At 36.5% G+C, this 21,996-nt stretch overlaps 1 protein-coding gene across 1 annotated transcript; it reads left to right on the plus strand.

Moving 5' to 3' along the window:
* Positions 1 to 20,945, plus strand: LOC129260363 (ATP-dependent RNA helicase DHX58-like). Its single transcript, XM_054898356.2, has 15 exons — positions 1 to 684; positions 4,725 to 4,868; positions 6,040 to 6,221; positions 7,473 to 7,668; positions 10,423 to 10,664; positions 11,871 to 12,107; positions 12,603 to 12,680; positions 13,438 to 13,597; positions 13,994 to 14,092; positions 14,776 to 14,942; positions 15,625 to 15,763; positions 16,266 to 16,496; positions 17,008 to 17,175; positions 18,144 to 18,310; positions 18,660 to 20,945. The coding sequence occupies exons 1-15, from the start codon at positions 507 to 509 to the stop codon at positions 19,212 to 19,214; spliced, it is 2,943 nt and encodes a 980-aa protein (XP_054754331.2). The 5' UTR covers positions 1 to 506; the 3' UTR covers positions 19,215 to 20,945.
* The last annotated feature ends 1,051 nt before the right edge of the window (positions 20,946 to 21,996 follow it).

Below are 21,996 nucleotides of genomic sequence, written 5' to 3' on the forward strand. Positions count from 1 at the left end.
ACTCCCCTCGCGCGGTCCCATAACATGAATCTCCCTTGACTATTGGCTCGCATTTGGGTAGAACGTGGGTATTGGCCAATCATAAACAAGAATATGTATAGTGCCATTGACATTCTCTGAGCTGAAGTTCATATAAATAGTGATTATTTACAGCTTCTCGTGCCCAGCAATCTTGGGGTCGCTTATTAGCCTATGTCTACTGATTCATTCATTGTATTGTGTAGAATAAAAAAAACTCTTTCGCGAGGCATTCCAAATATTTTGTTGGGACGTGATTGGATCCACTGAAAGGCAACTGTCTATACTGATGAGAGAGAAGGTGGTCAAGTCAAACTAAAAAAAAAACAATTTCTATTCACAGCTCACAATAACAGCGAGTTTAAGAATTGCCTTACTACTGGTAGTGGTACAGTGCCGAAAAGTGGGAGGGATTTGACGTCTGTTTAGCCGTGTGTGGTACATTTTCTCTTTCCTGTGCTCAAACAAAGTTTAATTAAAGAGAAGTGATGGCCGCGGCCTCTGTGGATGCACCGGAACAGGTACAGGACGAGCTTGAGGATAATAAGATCAAGCTCATAACAGAAGTCTACAGACCTATACTTATAGAGAATCTCGATGTGAGTGATATTGCAGAACATCTGAAGGTTCAGTTTGTTGGGAGAGATGACGGGGACGGCAGTCATGGTACGTATCACCTTTTCAATCATAATCATGGATATTGTGACGTAAATCATTTCTTAAGTCAACTAATCTAATTCATAAAGCGTATTGTTTATGCTGATCACATACTTCAAAAACTTAATGTGTTGTCGGTATTCTTAAAAAAAAACACGTCTCGTGCTCTTGTTAATATTTACCCCCCCCCAAAAAAAAAAAATGTCTTGATTTTGAAAAAAAATCATACCGTCATAATTGTTAATTCATGATAAACTTAATGTCTGAGTGGTTTATTATTATAATACTGAAATAAGAACTTCAGCGAAAATTGCATGATAACAATATTATTCATTTAAATTTAACGTTCCCTTTTGTAAAGAAATTGTTTAACATCCAGATCGTTCCATGCATCGTATAGGCTTATTTGTGCTAGAAGAAGAATCTATAATTAAATGATTAATTCTATAAATCGTTCACGGTTGTTTGGACATGTTGGAAGTGAGTATCTTGTACATAGAAGGAGAATGCCTGTATATTTCGCAGTAAATATGCAGTCATGGATATCCTCAACCGCGTAGCCAGGATTTCATTTTGGAGGGGGCGGTAAATGCACGCGAAGCGTGCCAACACTTACAGAGCGCGCGAAGCGCGCTCCCTAGGGGGTGGGTGCAGAGAGGGGGAGTTTCCCCCTCCCGCGCGAAGCGCGAAGCTTTTGGTGTTTCATAAATTAAAATGAAAAGGAACCGTCTCTCTTGTCTCTAGTACTTATATCAGCTCCAATTCAGTTGACTTTATTGTGATTTTGAACTTGTTTTTAAAAGTGATTGTGAACGCACAAAAAGGAATACAATGGAGGAAATTAAAATCATTATAACCTCGCGCGAAGCGCGGAAGCTAAAGCGTTTTATCAATTTTTTTTGCCATGAAAAGGGTCCCGAGAAAAGGGTATTCTCAAAGATATATTGAATACTTCCTTGGAAATATCAGATTTGATTACAAACAATTTAGCGACAGTGCATATCTTTAACTCGCAAAACAGAGGAGAAGAAGTGTATATGCCGGGAGGAAGATATTCCTCCCCGCGCAGAGCAATAAAACTCTGAAATTTCAAAGGGCGGACGTTTCATCAAATGCAGATATATCTAATACCCCATCGGCTCTAATTCAATTGATTTCCTAAGATTATTGAACTTCATTACAAGGAAAATAGTGCGCAAAAAGTTGAAACTTCTGTGATTTATTAAAATAATATAAAAAAGGATGCCTAATTTCTTTGACTTATCCTGAAGCGCTTCATTTTTGTCTCACCTGCATAGCAGAGTGAGACTATAGGCGCCGCTTTTCCGACGGCGGCGGCGACGGCGACGGCGGCGGCGGCGGCGACGGCGGCGGCGGCGGCGTCAACACCAAATCTTAACCTGAGGTTAAGTTTTTGAAATGAAAGCATAACTTAGAAAGTATATGGACCTAGTTCATGAAACTTGGCCATAAGGTTAATCAAGTATTACTGAACATCCTGCCTGAGTTTCATGTCACATGACCAAGGTCAAAGGTCATTTAGGGTCAATGAACTTAGACCATGTTGGGGGAATCAACATCAAAATCTTAACCTAAGGTTAAGTTTTTGAAATGTCATCATAACTTAGAAAATATATGGACCTAGTTCATGAAACTTATACATAAGGTTAATCAAGTATCACTGAACATCCTGTATGAGTTTCACGTCACATGACCAAGGTCAAAGGTCATTTAGGGTCAATGAACTTTGGCCGAATTGGGGGTATCTGTTGAATTACCATCATAACTTTGAAAGTTTATGAATCTGATTCATGAAACTTGGACATAATAGTAATCAAGTATTACTGAACATCCTGTGCAAGTTTCAGGTCACATGATCAAGGTCAAAGGTCATTTAGGGTCAATGAACTTTGGCCAAATTGGGGTATTTGTTGAATTACAGCCATAAATTTGAAAGTGTGTTGGTCTAGTTCATAAAACTTGGACATAATAGTAATCAAGTATCACTGAACATCCTGTGCGAGTTTCAGGTCACATGATCAAGGTCAAAGGTCATGTAAGGTCAAAGAACTTTGGCCACGTTGGGGGTATTTGTTGAATTGCCATCATATCTCTATAAGTGTATTGGTCTAGTTCATAAAACGTGGAAATAAGAGTAACCAAGTATCACTGAACATCTTGTGCGAGTTATAGTAGTTTTCAAAATCAGCACTGCTGCTATATTGAATCGCGTGATGCAGGTGAGACGGCCAGAGGCATTCCACTTGTTAATTATAAAGAAACCTAAGTGTCATTCAAAATTTCACACTGAGGGCAAAAACAGGACAGGAGATGAATGTGCAGGGAAATAACATGAAGATTAATAGAATTTGAAAAAAAATATTGTACTTTTTTATTTAATACGACACGAATTTTATACATTCCTCTTCAATTAGGAACCTGTTTGCCCCAAATTATGGTTGTTTAGTAATGACCTGAAAAGCGGGAGAAGTTGACTTTATGGAGGTGACGGCAGAAATTGATATAAAGATTTTACCCGCCCGGAGCCGACCCGACCAGAAGTTGCGCGATCAATAAAAAAAAAGATAACTTCATATACTTCGGCCTAACCTTACTCTAATTCCATGCCCTAATCTATACATTTGAACTTTAACTGGCAAGAAACACATATAGCTGAGGTGGAAAAGCAGAGTTAGAGAAAGGGTGGGGGAAACAATGGAGAACTTTTGTCATTTAACCGCGCGCAGCGCGGAAGCAAAATTCATATATAAATTTAAAGCAAGAGTGAAGGAGTTTCTCTTTTGAGAAAAAAAATAAAGAATAAAAAGAAAAAAAAACCGACAAAGCTACCTTTCTTCCCTTTCCTCCCTTCCCTTTTCCTTTTTTCCTCTTTTTCCCTTTTTTTTTTCTTTTTGGGGACGTTTTGGGGGGGGCGACCACCCCCACCGCCCCCCCCCCCCTGGCTACGCGCCTGGATATCCTGTCGATATACTAGATCTAATACACATTGCTATTCTATTCCTGTCTGCTTTCACCGGATAATTCTTTTTTTTTCTCTGTCATATTTATCTGGTTTTTTAAATTACATTCATCAGAGTTGGCATGGGGGGGGGGGGGGGTCCGGGGGATATAATGAGATCGAGCGAAAGCGTGTTCACTGCATGGGGGAATTTAAAGCGTATATGAACCACAGTAATTGTGGAAAACGCGACATGAAATATGTTATTTATCATAACAAATTAATGTAATTCTGAGTTTCCCATCCAATTTAGTTCAAAATAAGCTTCACCACAGCAACACTCGTTTCTACCGCCTACCGCCTATTTGCATGGAATGTAGGGGCTGCAGAACCGGGGGGGGGGGGGTGCTTAAGTCCCACCTTTTCAGACCAGTATATAGCCGGGGAGGGGGGATTCCCTGGGTTCCGCGTGAGAATTGTCTAAGGTCTAAATCGCGCTTCGCACTCGCATCACATCATCCTCTTCATGATGGTCCTATATGTGAAAATAGTGCTTAACATGTTCAACTCATTGTACACGCTTGCATTAATTTGACTGAGATATACAGCTCGTTCTTTATTAAAGAAAACGAGGCTAACATGTCCAGTTTTCAGATTGGAATATAAAAAAGTTTCAGCTCGAGCTTTGTTCTTGCATGTAGATATCAATTTCCTGTTAACAAAAAGTGCTATGAATTACCCGTTAAGAGGTCAAAATCGACAAAAATTTACCTTGGTATCGAATTATTTGGGAGAAGACACTCTTTCCAGCCATAAATTTATTATGTGTTTATGATATATTTATTCCATAAATGTGGGATTTGTGTCATTTTTTATCACTCCGTATATTGTTTGATTTTTTTTTTGTCAACAGGGCCATGTTGGAAAACAGTGCACAGTATACAGGTATACATGGTATATTCGAACACGTCCTGTAAAAAATGTTTTGATGAAATGACTGAATAAATGAATGAATGAAGAAATAGATAATTGAATGATTGAATAAATAATTGAAAGATAAATATCATCTTCGTTGTGTTGTTTGTTCTAGAGATGTTCAACGACGTTCTTGAGTTGATCGACACATCAAAGGCGACACGTAAAGAAATAACAAACAAATTCCTAGATGCACTCGATGCTAAGAAAGACAAAAGAGGGCTCTATCGCGCTGTTGTCGATGCTCTCTACCAATCAGGTAGGAATACAGCTCACCGGAAAAGTTTTAGAATATTCCTCATTGTTTTTATTGCTGTCTCTTTCTTTATCATTTTTTATAATGCAATAATTCATGTGATAACAAATTGTGTTTATTATCATTATTATTATTATCATCATCATCATCATTAGAAGTAGTAGTAGTAGTATAGTAGAAGTAGTAGTAGTAGTAGTAGTAGTAGTATTGATATATTCAGAATCATTACTATACTTATCATCATTGCCATAATGATTTTTATCATGATTTTACTAATACTATTTCTACTATAAAGTTATTTGTTATTATAGCTATGATATACATGTTCGTGGAGGACTATACGTACGCAACTGCCAAACCAATGTGACACTGTTTTTCTACTTGACTTACTCTTATGTGACTGTGATATTTGAATATCCAATTGCTAAGTATTGGAGGGTAAGAGGCCAGGGACGGATGAAACTAGTGCTAAAAGTAATATGCATGAAGTATATTACAAGTTTATTAATATGATCTCCCGCTGGAAAAAAGTCAATTCCACCACAACAAAAAATACGATTTGAATGAAAAGAGAAAAGTAAAAAAAAAATGCTGCATGTTGAAAATGTCATTAAAATAGGATCATCTAGAATTTCACTCATTTTCCACTAAACCGTTATTTACACAAAACAGTGATATGTGAATGAGAGGGTTGATGGCCTCACTCGCTTCATTCTTTTGTATTCTGATTGTTTGAATTATACAATATTTCGTATTTCAGATATTTGGCAATAAAAAATCAAGCTCTTCCTTGAATCACATGACAGTTCCAGATGTTCAGAGAAAAAAAATGAGGAGAAGAAATGAGAATATTTCATGTTTTATAATTAAATACGAAAGAAATTGTAAGAAGATGATGCCGATCATGCCGCAGGTTCTTTCTTTTACCTACCAATCAGGGTGTATAATATCATGAGGAAAAAATAGAATATATGCCATTTATGATGTCATAGGATGCATACCGACCCATACGTCCATATAATATTTATGTTAAAATACATCCGCTTTCGATGAAATTCTCATCATTTTGCTTGTTTGAATAATATTATTTCATTCAAATCACCTTCTTGTTAGGGTGGACTTGTCTTGTCCGTTATGCTTACGCGCCTCAAATCCGCTGATATCTTACATGCAGATAACGATGCAATAGCACGCCATTTGGAGGGAACACGGCAACTCGACACAAAGAAAAGGGGACAGTATCGCTCTTTCCTTTGGCTCTACGCTAGTCTATTGGAGGACATCGAACCTCTCTGCCTCATTGTCGATCTGAAGGAATATCTAACGAAGCGAGATAGTGAAAAAATACGACAGACGGTACGATACGTATATTAGGCCTATACTCCAAGTTTGTTTATCTCTGTTTATACAGACCCCCCTTCGGTCATTTTACTATTGTCATTCTTCACATCAGTTATACAGTGCGTCCCACAAAAAACGAAACCGAGATTTATCGATGATTTATCATAACTTAATCGCAAATACAATAAACAAATGACCTACCATTTTAAAGCTTAGAATCTCCTCTTTCATCTGAAATTACTTAGATTATTTCTCATTCACGCATGAGTGAGCAAAAACAATTTAAAAAGGGGATACCAAAAGTCACTTGGCGGGCCGTATCTGGGTTTTAAAAAGAAAACCACATTTTTGAAAAGTTCGATATCTGCTCTTTAATTTGATACCTCAATTACAGAAAATGGTCAAGAAATAACAAAGTTCTGGTTATTTGAAATAAGGCTTGAATTTCAATAATTTCATAAAATGAAGAGGTTTTACAGGCTAGCGTTCAAACTCACTCGACACTCCGTTTTGTTGACGATCAGCCATGCATTAAGTCTTTTGTTACCGTGCGATAGCTTCTGTGGGAAACCGGTGAAAACACGTTTATTTAATGAAATTATTGAAATACAAGCATTGTTTCGAGGGATCATAACTTTTTTACTACTTGACCATTTTCTGTGATTTAGGTATCAAAGAAAAGAGAAGATATTGAACTTTTTAGTCATGTGATTTTCTTTTTGAAATTCAGACACCCCCGCCAAATGAGTTTTTGGCATCCTTTCTTCGAATTGTTTTTGCTCAATCATGCGTGAATGAGGAATAATCTAAGTAATACCAGATGAAAGAGGAGATTCTAAGCTTTACATTGGTAGGTCATTTGTCTATTTTATTTATGATTAAGTTATGATAAATCATCGCTAAATATCGGTTTCGTTTTTTCTGGGACGCACTGTATAAGCTTTAAACAAGAAATGTATAGTTACTGAATGAATCGATGCACGTAGTGGTGGGGGTCCTCCAAAAATATTGAATATACACCAATCAACGGCGAAGGCTCGGCTCATCCTGAATATATCAATTAATATTACTAATCTTTCGAAGATTTTTTTAGATAAAATTTCGAAATACTTTGTGTATATAGAATTCATGTCATGATTCCATTTATAATTTGTATATTGCGCTTTCTGTACAAATGGTTTGATCAATAATGTGGTCAGTTTTACGCCGCATGGCATGCATCTCGGAATTTATAGGTGACTTTAATTTTTGTTAAAACACTTCTAGGTGTGTAATCAAGGTAACTGTGCAGGCGCCTCAGAACTTCTCTTGAGACTGGACCGTAAATCAGAGGACTGCTTCAAAGAATTCATCCAGGCCCTTAAAAATCATGGCGTACACAAGCTTGCAAAGGAGATGGAGGACATGAAGAAGTTCGCCTTAGGAATCAGCGCAGATGATGATGATAATGATGCTGACAATGGTAATAATACCAATAGGCCTATAAAATTTCAAGGACCAAGCCAATCATATCCTTATTGTTAGTATAAAACTCGTCAAAATAAGTCTGGATATCTGCATTTTGAGACCTCGATCGATACCCTTTCCCCTATATACAGTAAAGGTATACTCTCATGTCATCGACGAGATTTTTATAATGCTCTCTCTAATGAAAATAAAACCAAATAGGTCTAATATAAAAAAAAAAAATGTTTTATTTTCACTTACGACTGTATCCTATAATTTCTAAGGCTGTCTTTTTCCGATTACATAATCATGACAAGAAGGACCTTGCCATGAGAGGCTGGAACAACTTGAAACGAGGGTTGGGGCCGGGTTTGGTTTTTTTGTCTCACCTGCATAGCAGAGTGAGACTATAGGCGCCGCTTTTCCGACGGCGGCGGCGACGGCGACGGCGGCGGCGGCGTCAACACCAAATCTTAACCTGAGGTTAAGTTTTTGAAATGACAGCATAACTTAGAAAGTATATGAACCTAGTTCATGAAACTTGGCCATAAGGTTAATCAAGTATTACTGAACATCCTGCCTGAGTTTCATGTCACATGACCAAGGTCAAAGGTCATTTAGGGTCAATGAACTTAGACCATGTTGGGGGAATCAACATCAAAATCTTAACCTAAGGTTAAGTTTTTGAAATGTCATCATAACTTAGAAAATATATGGACCTAGTTCATAAAACTTATACATAAGGTTAATCAAGTGTCACTGAACATCCTGCATGAGTTTCACGTCACATGACCAAGGTCAAAGGTCATTTAGGGTCAATGAACTTTGGCCAAATTGGGGTATTTGTTGAATTACAGCCATAAATTTGAAAGTGTGTTGGTCTAGTTCATAAAACTTGGACATAATAGTAATCAAGTATCACTGAACATCCTGTGCGAGTTTCAGGTCACATGATCAAGGTCAAAGGTCATGTAAGGTCAAAGAACTTTGGCCACGTTGGGGGTATTTGTTGAATTGCCATCATATCTCTATAAGTGTATTGGTCTAGTTCATAAAACGTGGAAATAAGAGTAACCAAGTATCACTGAACATCTTGTGCGAGTTATAGTAGTTTTCAAAATCAGCACTGCTGCTATATTGAATCGCGTGATGCAGGTGAGACGGCCAGAGGCATTCCACTTGTTTTACATTAAACTTGTAAATTATCATTCATGTTAAAAAGGTATGTGTTACTGATGACATTCATTAAATCGATGCCGTTATTATAACACTTTGAATAATAACCTTTCTGACATTTCGAACGATTTCATTCATCATAAACCCCCGGGAAGCCAGAACGTATATTCGTTTGTGGGGTAAAGACGAAAAGGACACTTACCGGTACATGTCAAAATGAGCATTCTGGTGCAAACAGACATTTGCACATTGAGATTATCATCTGTGTGAAGTAGTTTTGTGTTTAGTGTAATTAAGTTGAGCAAAGACTTTTTGAAGTGATTTGTGATTGATATATATTTAGGTTTTATTTTTTCCGCGAGAGAGCGGAGCGAGCGATTTTCAAAAGTTATGATGTTGTAAAATCGATTTTTGGTCAATTATGGCGCTGTTTACTGTTGAATTGAATTTATTTCCGTTAAAAACAAATAACAATACATATAAAATGATACATGTGAATTGATAAATGAAAAAAGGGCATGTCCTTTCGAGATATAGCGAGCGCAAATTGCGAGCTCATACTTTTGGACACTTGATGTAATAAGACATGAAAATTACACATTCCGAGTAGCTTTTGTAACCATGAAAAAGAGACGTATTTGACTATAGAATTAACGCGAGCGCGAAGAGCATGCTGAAAATTTTAATGTACTGACAAGATAAGGAACCTGTAAAAGACTGCATATAGTGACTCATGTATGAGATAATATCTCACCAATCGAATAATGCGAGCTGAAAATTGTGAAATTCCAACCTGAAAACTAGACATTCTAAGCATTTTGAAACCAGGAACAGAATGTGCACCTAAGTACTAAACAATTATCAATGCGAGTGCGAATCGCGAGCAAAACCCCCCAGATTTTCTAACCTATATAATGTTTTTCTTAAAAAAGGTTGTTTCATTTTGAAAAAGGGCACATTTCATTTCGAAAAAGGCATTTTTTCATACGGGGATTTTATTTACTCATTTTTTTTTTTTTTTTGGGGGGGGGAGTGCCCCCGGTCCCCTCCCCCCGTTCCGCCGTCCCTGATAACCCCTTATTTCCCCTAAATTTGTAAACATTCTATACGAATGAAAGCAATTAATTCCTTAAAGGCTCGCGTACTACGATCTTTTGTAGTATTATGTATAGTTATACTTGAAGACTTTTCAGTGTCTCATAATAATAATGTTGCTCGCTTCGTTCACTCGCATGTTAATATGAATGGGTTATCAAACTCAAGTTTATGTCACAATAAAATAATGAAAACAGCCACCCAGAAGCATAATTCGTACACTTTCATCATAGGTTTGGGCAACGTTTGTATGCCTAATCGGTAGTATAATAAATAGTATAAATAGACCGTAATTTTGTGGTGCCCCCAAGAAATCAAAAGTATTTGGAAAGTTCAGTTCAATATACATGTATTATCATTCTCCTGTGCATCAAACGCTATTTAAAAGAGCAATATTATTATTATTTTTCCATAGCTTAGACAAGAACAGTCACCCGAACAAAACGAGCAAATTTTTATTTTTCTTCAAAATTCTAATTTTCAAATCCCTATATTGCAGGACTCGATGGCGAGGATATTCAAGTAGTCGGCAACACAGAGAACACGAGAGAGGAGGAGTTAAAACAAATTAGTCTCAGTCTCTATGACTACCAAGAAGAGGTCCTCACACCAGCCCTGCAGAGAAAGAACGCCATGGTTGTCCTACCGACGGGGACAGGAAAGACGGAAGTCGCCATCGCTCTAATAGATCGGTTGTTCCTAAACAGGGGCCCACAGAAAACTGTGTTCGTAGTGAACAAAGTAATAATCATCTCCTTACAATATATTATATCAATCTCACAGACAATGTAAAATTATTGAAGTTGCATTATGGATGATGAGGAAAAAAAAACAAGGAATTAGACAAACGTACGTGTCCAAGATATAGCAGGGCATTTTAGCAATCACTTCGCAGAAGTTTTCTATAACGCAAGAATCTCTTTTCAAAAGCCCATCATAACAAAGCAGTCTTTGTCTAAACTGCATTGTTGTCCTGGGAGTTTTTCATCAACATTTTTGTCTGACCCCTTGATTCTGATTGGCTGAGAGGGACTGTTACTATGGTAACTCTCGGATAAATCAGGTTGTCAGATAAAATGTCCGACAAGTCCTTTCATGTAACGCTCCCCTGGACTCTGGACAAACGACATATTTGTAATTTTTTGTCCGGACCGAAGCTTTAGATTATGTGCTTGTCCGATCTATTAACTTTCGACGATGAGCTCTAATCTGTCAATTGTGTTTTGACGGGCATGTTCAATAGACTCTCATCGTTGCAGAAAGCATCCGCGAAGTGGATGCTAAAATACGCTAATGTCGAAAGATCACAAAGACTACGAAAGTAAATATTTTGATTACATTAAATGATTATATTTATAAAAATATCATTACATTATTACATAGCGATTGGTAAACCCATAATTATTCGTAAATACACACTATCTTTTAGTCTCTTAAAATCAAATAGGAGTGTAGCAAAACGGTGTTACTGATGCGACCATGCTGCGATTTTGGAATCTGAAAGTTGATCAAGTTGCATGAAGGCGATACGAGGTCTGAATACCACCGAGGCACACGTGGGGGATGTCAAGGGGGCACATGCTTCGAATGCTACCTACAGGGGGTGCAAAAAGAGAGAAATGAAAAAGGGAAAGAAATATGCAAAATGGGAAAGTACATGCCTGACCGAAGGTTCAACCAAAGAAGCCATATGCGTCATAAATTTGAAGGGACACAATCAAATTTTTTGATGAATTTTGACCCAATATTCAGAAAAAGATATCATATTTCACCTTTCTCTTTTCTCTTTTATTCTCAGTCATGATTTTTTTAATTATTATTTTTATTTTTTATTATTTTTTTTTTTTTGGGGGGGGGAGGGGGAGCCCCAAGCCCCCCATACGCCACTGTTGCTGTTGATATGAGCAAACCATTAACATGTTATCAAACTCTCTTCTTGGTATACAGGTTCCTTTAGTGAAGCAACAGAAGGACAGATGTCTGAAATACTTGGAAGGAAAATGCATGGTCGCTGGGGCAAGCGGCGAGGAGTTAAACCATGTGCCGTTAGACATCATCATAAAAAACAACGACATCGTCGTCCTAACGGCACAGGTGCTCGTCAACGCCCTAAAAGACGAGAACATTCAGCTTACACTCTCCGACATCGCACTCCTTATTCTTGATGAATGTCATCACTGCCAGGTAATCTTACTTTATTTGTTACTTCCCTAAGTTCTTAGGATCTGATGATAGATGATTAAAATTCTCACGGGGAGTCTTTATTCCTATTTTTCTGATCTTTCCTCCTGATCATAACTATGAAAAAATAAGTATTTCTAAGTATTTCTCAATTGTTAAACATACATATATGTTGGTTGTTTTAAATTATTATTTGATAAAATGTATTTGGTTTTACCTTAGTATTTAGCCTAAAATCTCAACTAATTATTTCTCAATTGTTATACATACATGTATTGTATGTTGGTTGGTTTAATCATTTGATAAAATGTATTTGGTTTTAGCTTAGTATTTAGCCTAAAATGAATAGAGTTTTCTATTTTTGGTGACATACTCGCAATAATGGAGAAAGCGGAAACTTTTTTTAATGGCTATCAACGAATACATATGTTTTCTAATGTCACTGAGATTTTGATATGGCTGTTTAAAAATGATTGTGTTTTTTATTTCTTGTTACAGAAATCCAATCCTTATAATGTTCTGATGGCGTTGTACAGAGATCTTAAACTCAATTTCCCTAGAAGGCCAAGACCACAGGTAATAAAGTATTTGTTATTATCACAAATAGCACTGGCCAAATTAAATATATATAGGCCAACCTATTATTTACCTTGAGTATGAAAACGAAAGATAATGATACTGAAAGTCAATGGGTCAACGCATTTTTGACAGTGATGATATATTCGTCAAATTTTCGTGGCTTATAATATACATGTATAATGGCTAATATATTTTTAATGAGCATGCTAGTTGTACCATTCTCCATCTGATTGCTGAGCGCAAAGCTATAAGGCAGAGCATTCCATTTTTTCTTAAGTTTTTTTTTCTTGAGTCTGCGATCCCGGCCGGTCTGGCCGTGGTCGAACCTACGACCTCCCGCCAGTGGCGTACCAAGGATTTTCCAAGGGGGGGGGGGGGCAAATTCGTCCACCAAAAATTAGACAAGCAAAAAAAAAAAGAAAAGGTCTTCAACCACAAATAAAGGATTTCGTACCAGAAAAAATTTTTACAAGCAAAAAAAAAAAAAAAAAGGTCTTCAAGTTCAAAGGAGCGTGCCACTTGTGGCTCGTCAGGGATCAGTTGTGACTCGTCAGGGGGGGGGGCAGTCTGCCCCCTCTGCCCCCCCCCCCCGTAGGTACGCTAATGCTCCCGCCCATGAGGCGGGCGCTCTAACCATGGAACTATTAATAGCTCCATGCTCTAACATTGATCTATGTCCGGTATTTGAGTTGTCCTTTATCTGATCATGATGTCCCCCAAGTTGCCAACGTAATCTCTCTATAATTATTTCAAGATTCTTGGCCTGACAGCGTCCCCTGGTGTAGGTAATTCGAAGAATACCGCCCAAGCTGTGGAATACATCACTAAGCTATGTGCTAACCTAGACTGTAGAATATCAAGACCAATCAATTACACTCGTAAGCTCGGTAACAAGAAAAACTCGCCCGAGGAGAGTAAGTTTACCACATTCTCATTAAAATAATTTTGTTTTGTTTTATATATTTTCCATATGAAATTAAAGTACAGCGTACATAATTAAACAGTTACAAATGCGAGTATTAACATGATATAAATACTTATAAAGAAAGTATATTTGCAAGAGATTGAATTGTTAACGTTTCATCGTAACTGAATATTTCAAGGCAATACGAGCATGACGAAAAACGAGTGCATCTCATTCCAGACCTTTTCGTGACACCGGACCTTTTCGCAAGTAAGAAAATACATTACTTGCAAAGTTAATTGGAGATGAAGTTCGTTAAAAAATCAAATGGGTTCAATGAGCATTTAATCTCCTAACGATTGCATCAAATTTAGAATTCATGCATTAATTTCTTTTCATTTTACAGTCCAGAAAATAGTGAAAGGAAGATCACTAGAAGATGGCTACTTTCGTGAGATCAGTGTCATCATGGAACGCATAGAAGATAGAATCAAACATGTGGAAGGTAATCCCTTCATTCCCCCAACACACTCCCACTCAAGCATGCACACAACTCACACACTCACCTATTTTTTTTCAACCTATTTTTTGTTTTATGTTGTGCACGCACCCACCCACCCACGCACACCCACACACAAACGGATCGCCCTCCCAATCACATCGTACACACACATTTTGTAGATTAAACGCAATTTTCAGTAAAAAGCTACTTTATTGGCATTTCTCTAGTCACATTTTGATATAGACTTTTTTTTAAGTCAAGGAAATTGAAAAAAAAAATACAACGGGGGGGGGGGGATTTGTATATTGTTTGGCGCCTGTTACTTTTATCAGATGGTGGTCTGATTTTTGATAGAACATTACACTTTTACGATCGTGCTCTTTACGATAAACTTGCACCTACACCCGTATAACTCTTTCCAATATTTGTGCAAGTAATCTTCACTTAAAAATAAGTGGTTCTCACTCAAGCGGTAAGATTTGGCATATAGTCATAGGCTTCCCTCTACAAAATGTATAAATGTGGAAAAAGCTTCAGGATATTCCAAATTCAATATGATTTTTTTCCCCACACCTTTTCATATGTAGAAGCATGTAACTTTTAGAATCTTATCCGCGGTATTTACCCTTTTACAGCCGTAGCTAAACAATATAGTTGTGAATACAAATGCTGATATTCTTTCACAGCCGGGAGGACACTGGTAGAGGAAAATGATGAATTCACTAAGATGGCATCCCGCCGGGGTACACAAGGATATGAACAGAATGTTGTCAATTTGAGGAAGAAAATTCAACAGGAGGTGGAGGACGAGGATGACAGGAGAGAGCTAATGACTTGTGTTAATTATTTGAGGGTAAGTGATAAATTTTAATTGTTTCTTTTAATGGTATCTGTTTCTAACAGGGACTGTGGAACCGGGGTGGGGGCCGTTTGACAAAACGTAGAAATAAAAAATGATAATAGCTGGATTTATAAAGCGCTTTTTTCCTGAGGATACAAAGCGCTGCTATTATTGTTACCCCGGCTTTAGCTCGAGCTACTGTCACCGGCACTCAGTGCATGCAAGGAATGAATCCTGCCGCATACCCATTCACCCTAGTAGTTTCAAAATTCTTCCGCGGCTTTTGTCTTCCAAAACTAGAATGTTGAGAAAAAATATTATCAAATATATAAATATGGGTATGTAATGATTTATTTGTAGGTACTTTTGCAATGCGGCCGATAACAATGATGATTATAATGGTTTGCATGTGGAACTCAAAGCAACAGACCGTATTGGAATATTATAACTTGTTGATATACCAAGTTCAGATAGAGCCATCTGATGAAAATATCGAATAGAGCGTAAGTGTAAAATTGGTTTACATGAAAGAATGAAATTCACTATTTAACAACAAATATATAAAGATATTATTAATTCATTATGTATGTCAAATAAAGAAAATATATAGAAATAGATATTAGTTCAAGCAAAATAAACGTATAGACATAGATAATAATCTCCAAGATTACGAATTATGGTTTTTTTGTTTAAGCAATACAACAATAGCTTATTCGTGAACCGCGATGCGAGGACGTCCGATGCTATCGCCTACATGGAAGCGTATATCAGCGAGGAGGAGATAAGTAACCCTTCTGGTCCGGTCGATATGATACTCAAGAAGATGTTCAGAGGTGCGTCCCTTGAATTTGACACTCATGTTTAAGAACAATGCAGAGAAATTTGTTTTTTTGCTGATCACTCATATAAAAATATATTTTTTCAGCAGTTCAGTAGGCCTACTATTCAGTGTTCAAATATCACGGAAATACCAGTTTTAATAAATGTGATCAAATCATTATATTTTCAATCGTAATTTTGTACTGGGGATAGAAAGTTCCTTCGGTACTCGTATAAATTTCATCAATTATCAATAAAATCTCCAGTAATCATGGTAATGTCCTTTCTTTTCTTTAAAACATGAATTCCATGAACATTGTTTGAAAATTCCATTTGCTTATAGGAGGTCAATCCGTTTAATATTGTTTTCTTAATATGAATGAATGTAAAACTAGTTCGTGGGGCAAGCCTTTGGAAATCAATAAAATCTGAATGCTTGTTTTACTCCATCAAATCTTGTTTTATTAAAGTCGGCTATTTTGCCATTTCTCTTTTTTTTTTACCTTGAATACACAGATAAGCTTGACAATTTGAACAGAATTGCCAATCTGCATGTCAATAGTGTCAATCCTGTATTGAATGAGCTTGGGAATCAGTTAAAGAAGGAGTATAAGAAGAATGCAGAGTCCCTTAGCATCATCTTTACAAGGACAAGAGAATCAGCCAAGGCTTTGGTCAAGTGGCTGAATGAAGACCCTGAGCTTGGGCATCTGAATGCTGACTTACTGATTGGGAGCGGCAATCAAGGTAATGTTTTCTGGTTGTTATCTTTTGGACATTTGGTCATCGTATTGAAGATCAAGTATGCGAGTTAAAAAAAAGTCACTGGAAGGATAAAGAGAAAAACGATAACAGCCTTCCAGTTATTTCAAATTTATAGCGTAAAAAAAAGAAAGTTATCAGCTAAGTTGTGAAATAATGAAAAGCCGTAAAGTGTCGTTTCATGACCGCATTTTGACCAGTTTGACAGCAGTGAGCAACTTGCTGTTTTGTAGCCCTTTTGAAACTCCGGCGAGAAAATGGCAAGTTTGGTTTAGATTCATCTATATACTATACGATAATGCTCGAGTATACAATACAGTTACAAAAGATAAAAGTTTCTCCATTTGATTTTCTCTGTAGGCTGTTAGTACATGAAGCGGCTACGAAACAACACAATTGTCCATTTTGCTCACTGTGAAGTTCTATGCTGGGAATACAAAACTGAGTTATGGATTGAAGAATTCATGGCTGTAACATGCTTTGATTCATAATCTAGGTATGACGTCAACAGAACAGAACAGGAATCTGCAGTTGTTCAAGGATAAGAAATACAAGATCATGGTTGCCACGTCGGTCGCAGAAGAAGGTCTGGACATCACAGACTGTAACATGGTTTTCAGATACAACTACGTCACCAGCGACATTGGCCATGTTCAGACTAAAGGTAGAAATTAGTCGTCTGATTCTTTACAAGACAAGTCAGTGTTCGTGATCAAATGATATAGAGAGCGACAACAAACCCACATTTATTGTTAATATCAAATTCTATAATAAAAAATGTATCAATTGTATATACAAGTCAATGTAACTTTTAAATAAGGTTCCTTTAATTCATTTCAAATCAATGGTGGATAGTCTCGCATAGAGATGATAAAATTAATAATAATGATAATAATAATGATAATTATAATAATAACATTTATAATAGCGCTTATCACATTGTGTCTCTAAGTGCTTTACATGTACATATTTACATGTACATATCCAATGAAAACTGAGGGCTGGCAGAAACGATTTGTGAAGAAATTGACTCTTGAATGTGCCATAACCGTATTAATTACAGCGCCAGAGAAACAAGAAGCACACGGGTCATCCCATTCTTACGAAAGATCGTTGTTCATTCATTCAAGATTTATTAATTCTATTCGATAAAAAGATACAATTCACACATACAAATGTACAAATTTACAAGATTTACATATGCATACAAATTTACAAGATTTACATTTGAATACAATACAATTTATACAAACACAGAAATGGTATTGATTTCACATATTCAGAAAAAATCAAATGGAAATTGGTCACTGCAAAAGTACAAAAGGGGACTTGAACTTGTCAAGGCTGTGTCCCAAACTGGAATTAAACATTGTTGCAATGGATTGTTTAAGGTAAATAATTATTCTATAAATGTTTAACATTATTAAACATATCAATTTCATGCGCAACTTGGTTTTTACATTGAAAAATTAAAATCTTCATTTTGATGCGTAAACTGTTTGTACCATACAGGGACTAAATACGATTTTTTTTTAATGTTGGGGCAAATAAATGGGAACTTCGGATTCCGTTTTTATTTTCTGGGACGCACTGTATAAAAGTTAATCTACGCATATCTTACTATTTTTGAAGGTCGAAGCCGAGCCAAATACAACGGGAAAATCGTCGTCATTGTGAATTCAGATCTTCAGCTTCAAGACCGTGAACTTAAGAATATCATAAGGGTGAAGATGAGCGAACAAGCTATCAAAAACGTCGCCGATGCCGCTCTCAATGATGCAAAAGCCTTTGAAGATAAAGTAAGCACGACGATCGCAAAGACAGGGAATATTATTAAAAGTCAGTTTGGTCTAAGAGTAAGAATATTAAAAGAAAGATAAACACTCTCGTAAGTGAACTTTTTTTTCCGAAATACCTCTCTGCGTCAGTGAAGTACGAGGAGCATAACATAAAATAAAGATACGCTGTCGCATACAAATCTGATATCGTACTGTTACAGTTATTAAACCTGTGTATAGCTTTGCATTCAGTTCGATAATTACCATAAATATAAACGGGGAATATAATGTAACGGTTCTCTTTTTACCCAAACGCGATGAAGTACGATCTGATACTTGATTTGACGCATTTTTCCCTTTTTTTCTTCAGATTGCTTTGGTACAGAAGAAAGATCAGAAAGAGCGACAACGGGAAAAGGAACTTGCACGAGCCAACAAGGCAAAGAAAGTAGAGAGAACAGGCATTGTCCTCCATTGCATCAAGTGCTTTCAAGAAGCCTGTTCTCTGGATGACATCAGGTGCATCAAAAACCAGCATCATGTGGTTATGAACGACCTCTTCCGAGGAAAGATTCAGCTTGTTGATCTGAAGAAGCAGCCTCTGATCGACGAATTCAAACACCAGCAGAAGATCCATTGTGGCAACTGCCAGCATAAATGGGGCTCCATGGTGGTGTACCAACAAGAAGAGCTTCCGTTGATCGCTGTCAAGAACTTTACACTGAAAGATGGAAACGGCAGGAAATTGTTTCCCAAATCCTGGAAGGAAGTACCTTTCGTGGTCCACGCTATAGATATCAATGATCTGGGTAAGCAGAACAACGAAGGTGCAGTTGCTGACCCAGAAGTTGTCCAGGAGAACGGAGAGATCGAAGAAGACGATGGCCCCATCGAATTCTCTAACATCATGCAGGTTGACGACTAGGTACTGTAGCATGTGAGTGACTCAAAGGGAGGAAACGATATTGTTCATATAATAAAAATGATAATCTTCCGAATCGTGTTCACGTTGGAAGATGAGAACTTTGCATTAAGATAAAGGAGGATATTTTTATAATGTTCCATTGGTACGACTCTGGTATGAATATGAAGATAATATTTAGGAGAAGATCCACAATTTTAATGTCAATAATAATCACGATCTAGCATAGATTTCAAACTTTATCCTTATACACTTAATGTATGTGACATGCAATGACAAGAGAGATGTGCTTTCAATGAACTGTTGATTATCAGATTACATTGTATCATTCAGCGTTGGTATACAAATTGCACGATTCATCGAAAAAATTAGCGATTATAGCGAGTCATAGACACAAAACAGATCATTCAATCATAAATTATACATGATATGAAGTGCCGTACGGACATTGCATTGTGGGACAGATTTTATGTAGTTGCATTGGCTTTAAACCAAATTCAAAGACAGTCTTGATCTGTACTTCTTGATCGGTACTTTCTATGTCTATTGGTATTGATTGGTTAATATTCTGAGCGCGCGTTCTTACTGAAATCAATAATGTTTTCGAAAATCAATATGTAGATTTTATTGAGAATTATTTAATAATTTATGTTGCGCTTCATCTCATTTTCTCTGTCGGTCTGTCGGTAATTCAACCGCCCTTGCAGAAGTGAATTTTAGGTGACAATCTGAGGCAGTAATTGTCTCGCTAAGAATGTCAAGATCCTTGATCGCAGTAAGAGGATAAAGAGGCCAAATAAAAATGTTATGTTATAATGAAACATACTTTCGCAATAAATTTTGCCTCTGTTTAGGGGAAGAAGGCGAATCATGTAATTAATGATTCGTGAACAACCACAATGTCACATTTTACCAATTAGCTAGGGTTAATTATCACGAAATATTGTGTTTTTTTGAAATTCCTTAAAGCTTAACATATTTCGTGCACCTTGGGTGCTCTCATTGAATCAAGCATTCTGGTGTAATATTATAGTTTAACATGATTTTTTAACTGAATGTTAGTTTTTGGTTCGGCCAGGTGAATTTTATGGCTTCAAAACATTCTATTTGTGAGCGTTTTAGTGGTAACTACACATAATGGTCTTGAGGTATAACCGCCTTCCATTAATACCATTATTGTCATTTTTTTACGTGACGTGATTTCAGTTTTACTACGTCGTTGACTAATCTTAAGCTGTTTCAATGTATGTCAAAGTATTTACAATATGATTTTATTTGTCCCTCTTTGGTTTAAACCACATTTATTATGAAATGTTATTCGTGTGACCCTTAAACACTTCTCAGTTCATCGTCATTCTATGCGCTGACGTCAAACCAAAATTATTTTACTGTTTTAAGAATTATAAACTCGTGTAAACATTTTATATTTTCTTGTACTGGTTTCATATAGTCACAACAAACAAATCCGGAATTTAATCGCTTTTTTGCCAATTTAATATTTATTCAAATTTACTCAAACTTTCGACGTTCCCCAGGTCTTTATCCCGAGCAAATTACAATGATAAGATCAATCGTAATTACAGGGCGCATCCTTAGACGTTGCTATGATAACTGGCTGATAAACGCATGTATGTATATAGATTAATTTACCATGTATGATATATTTTCGTGGCAAACTTTAACTTCTGTAGTTTATGTATAACTATATAAATATAACTATTACTAGAAAGAGAATTATTCTATTGACTTTGAGCTTGGCATTGTGTATGAATCGGACTATGTGCTTGGCATTATATATGTATCTGACACTACATCGGTCACGTTTAAACGAAAAAAATACCCATTGTAAATTTTTATATCGCAGTTTTTGCGTTGACAAATATATTATGTTAAATTACTCATAATAATAATGGTCTTTATTGGTACATAGAAAAACATTCGTTGCAGCCAAAGGCTGAATTACAAATGCTAGTACAAGGTAAAAAATATGACATATAAATTGACAAAAAACGCAAATATACAAACAAGTATATATTATATATGGATAAAAACAAATAAATAAATAAAACAGCCAGTCAATATACACAATAAAGAGTGACCTCCATTCGACCTTGCAAAAGTAGCAAGAAACATAAATGAGTGGCGATATGGAATTAGGTTGATAAAAAATTAATAAGTACGTGTGGAACGGAAAAAGTAAGAACAGGGAAAAAGAAATGCGTAACTATTGGCATAGTCATTGAATAGCATTGTGGATTATTGGGTTATAAAGAGAACGATAAATCGTTGTAATTGAACAAAAAGGCGGTTAACAAGGTCGAATGGAGCACTGAAACATAAAATAGATTGTTGGACATGCATCAAAGTTTTAACAAAAGTACAAATCCGCCACAGCAAAAAGTCGACCCGAACGATTAGATAACCGAAATAAGCATATAGCACTCTACATTTTACATTCTAGCCGATCCACCTCTATTCATTCAAATCAACCTACAGTCGGGGCAGACTTGGCTTACAAGAGAAAAGGGATATAGTCCGGGTTATAACTGAGCAATGTGCCACTTGGAGGAGAAATTTTCATATAATGCCTCTAGACCAGTTTTTTTACGCTGAATATGAAGATATGAGGTAAACAGGCTGTATCCTGAAAATTAACCTGTGAGGGCGCTTTTTTCAAAATGGCCGCCATATTTTCCAAGAATTTGAATTTTCGTACATAGATTTTGACATAAGCATTCAATTGCCATAGAATTAGTGTCATATGAAAGCCAAATAACTTCTCCAT

This window comes from Lytechinus pictus, chromosome 1 (genome assembly GCF_037042905.1).
Source record: "Lytechinus pictus isolate F3 Inbred chromosome 1, Lp3.0, whole genome shotgun sequence".
NCBI lineage: Eukaryota > Metazoa > Echinodermata > Echinoidea > Temnopleuroida > Toxopneustidae > Lytechinus > Lytechinus pictus.

Bases quoted from the DNA above. Each gene is read 5' to 3' on its own strand.
- LOC129260363 (XM_054898356.2), top strand. From the start codon at position 507: ATGGCCGCGGCCTCTGTGGATGCACCGGAACAGGTACAGGACGAGCTT. The intron at 685-4,724 runs GTACGTATCACC...TGTTTGTTCTAG, and splicing joins TGACGGGGACGGCAGTCATG to AGATGTTCAACGACGTTCTT. The intron at 7,669-10,422 runs GTAATAATACCA...CCTATATTGCAG, and splicing joins TGATAATGATGCTGACAATG to GACTCGATGGCGAGGATATT.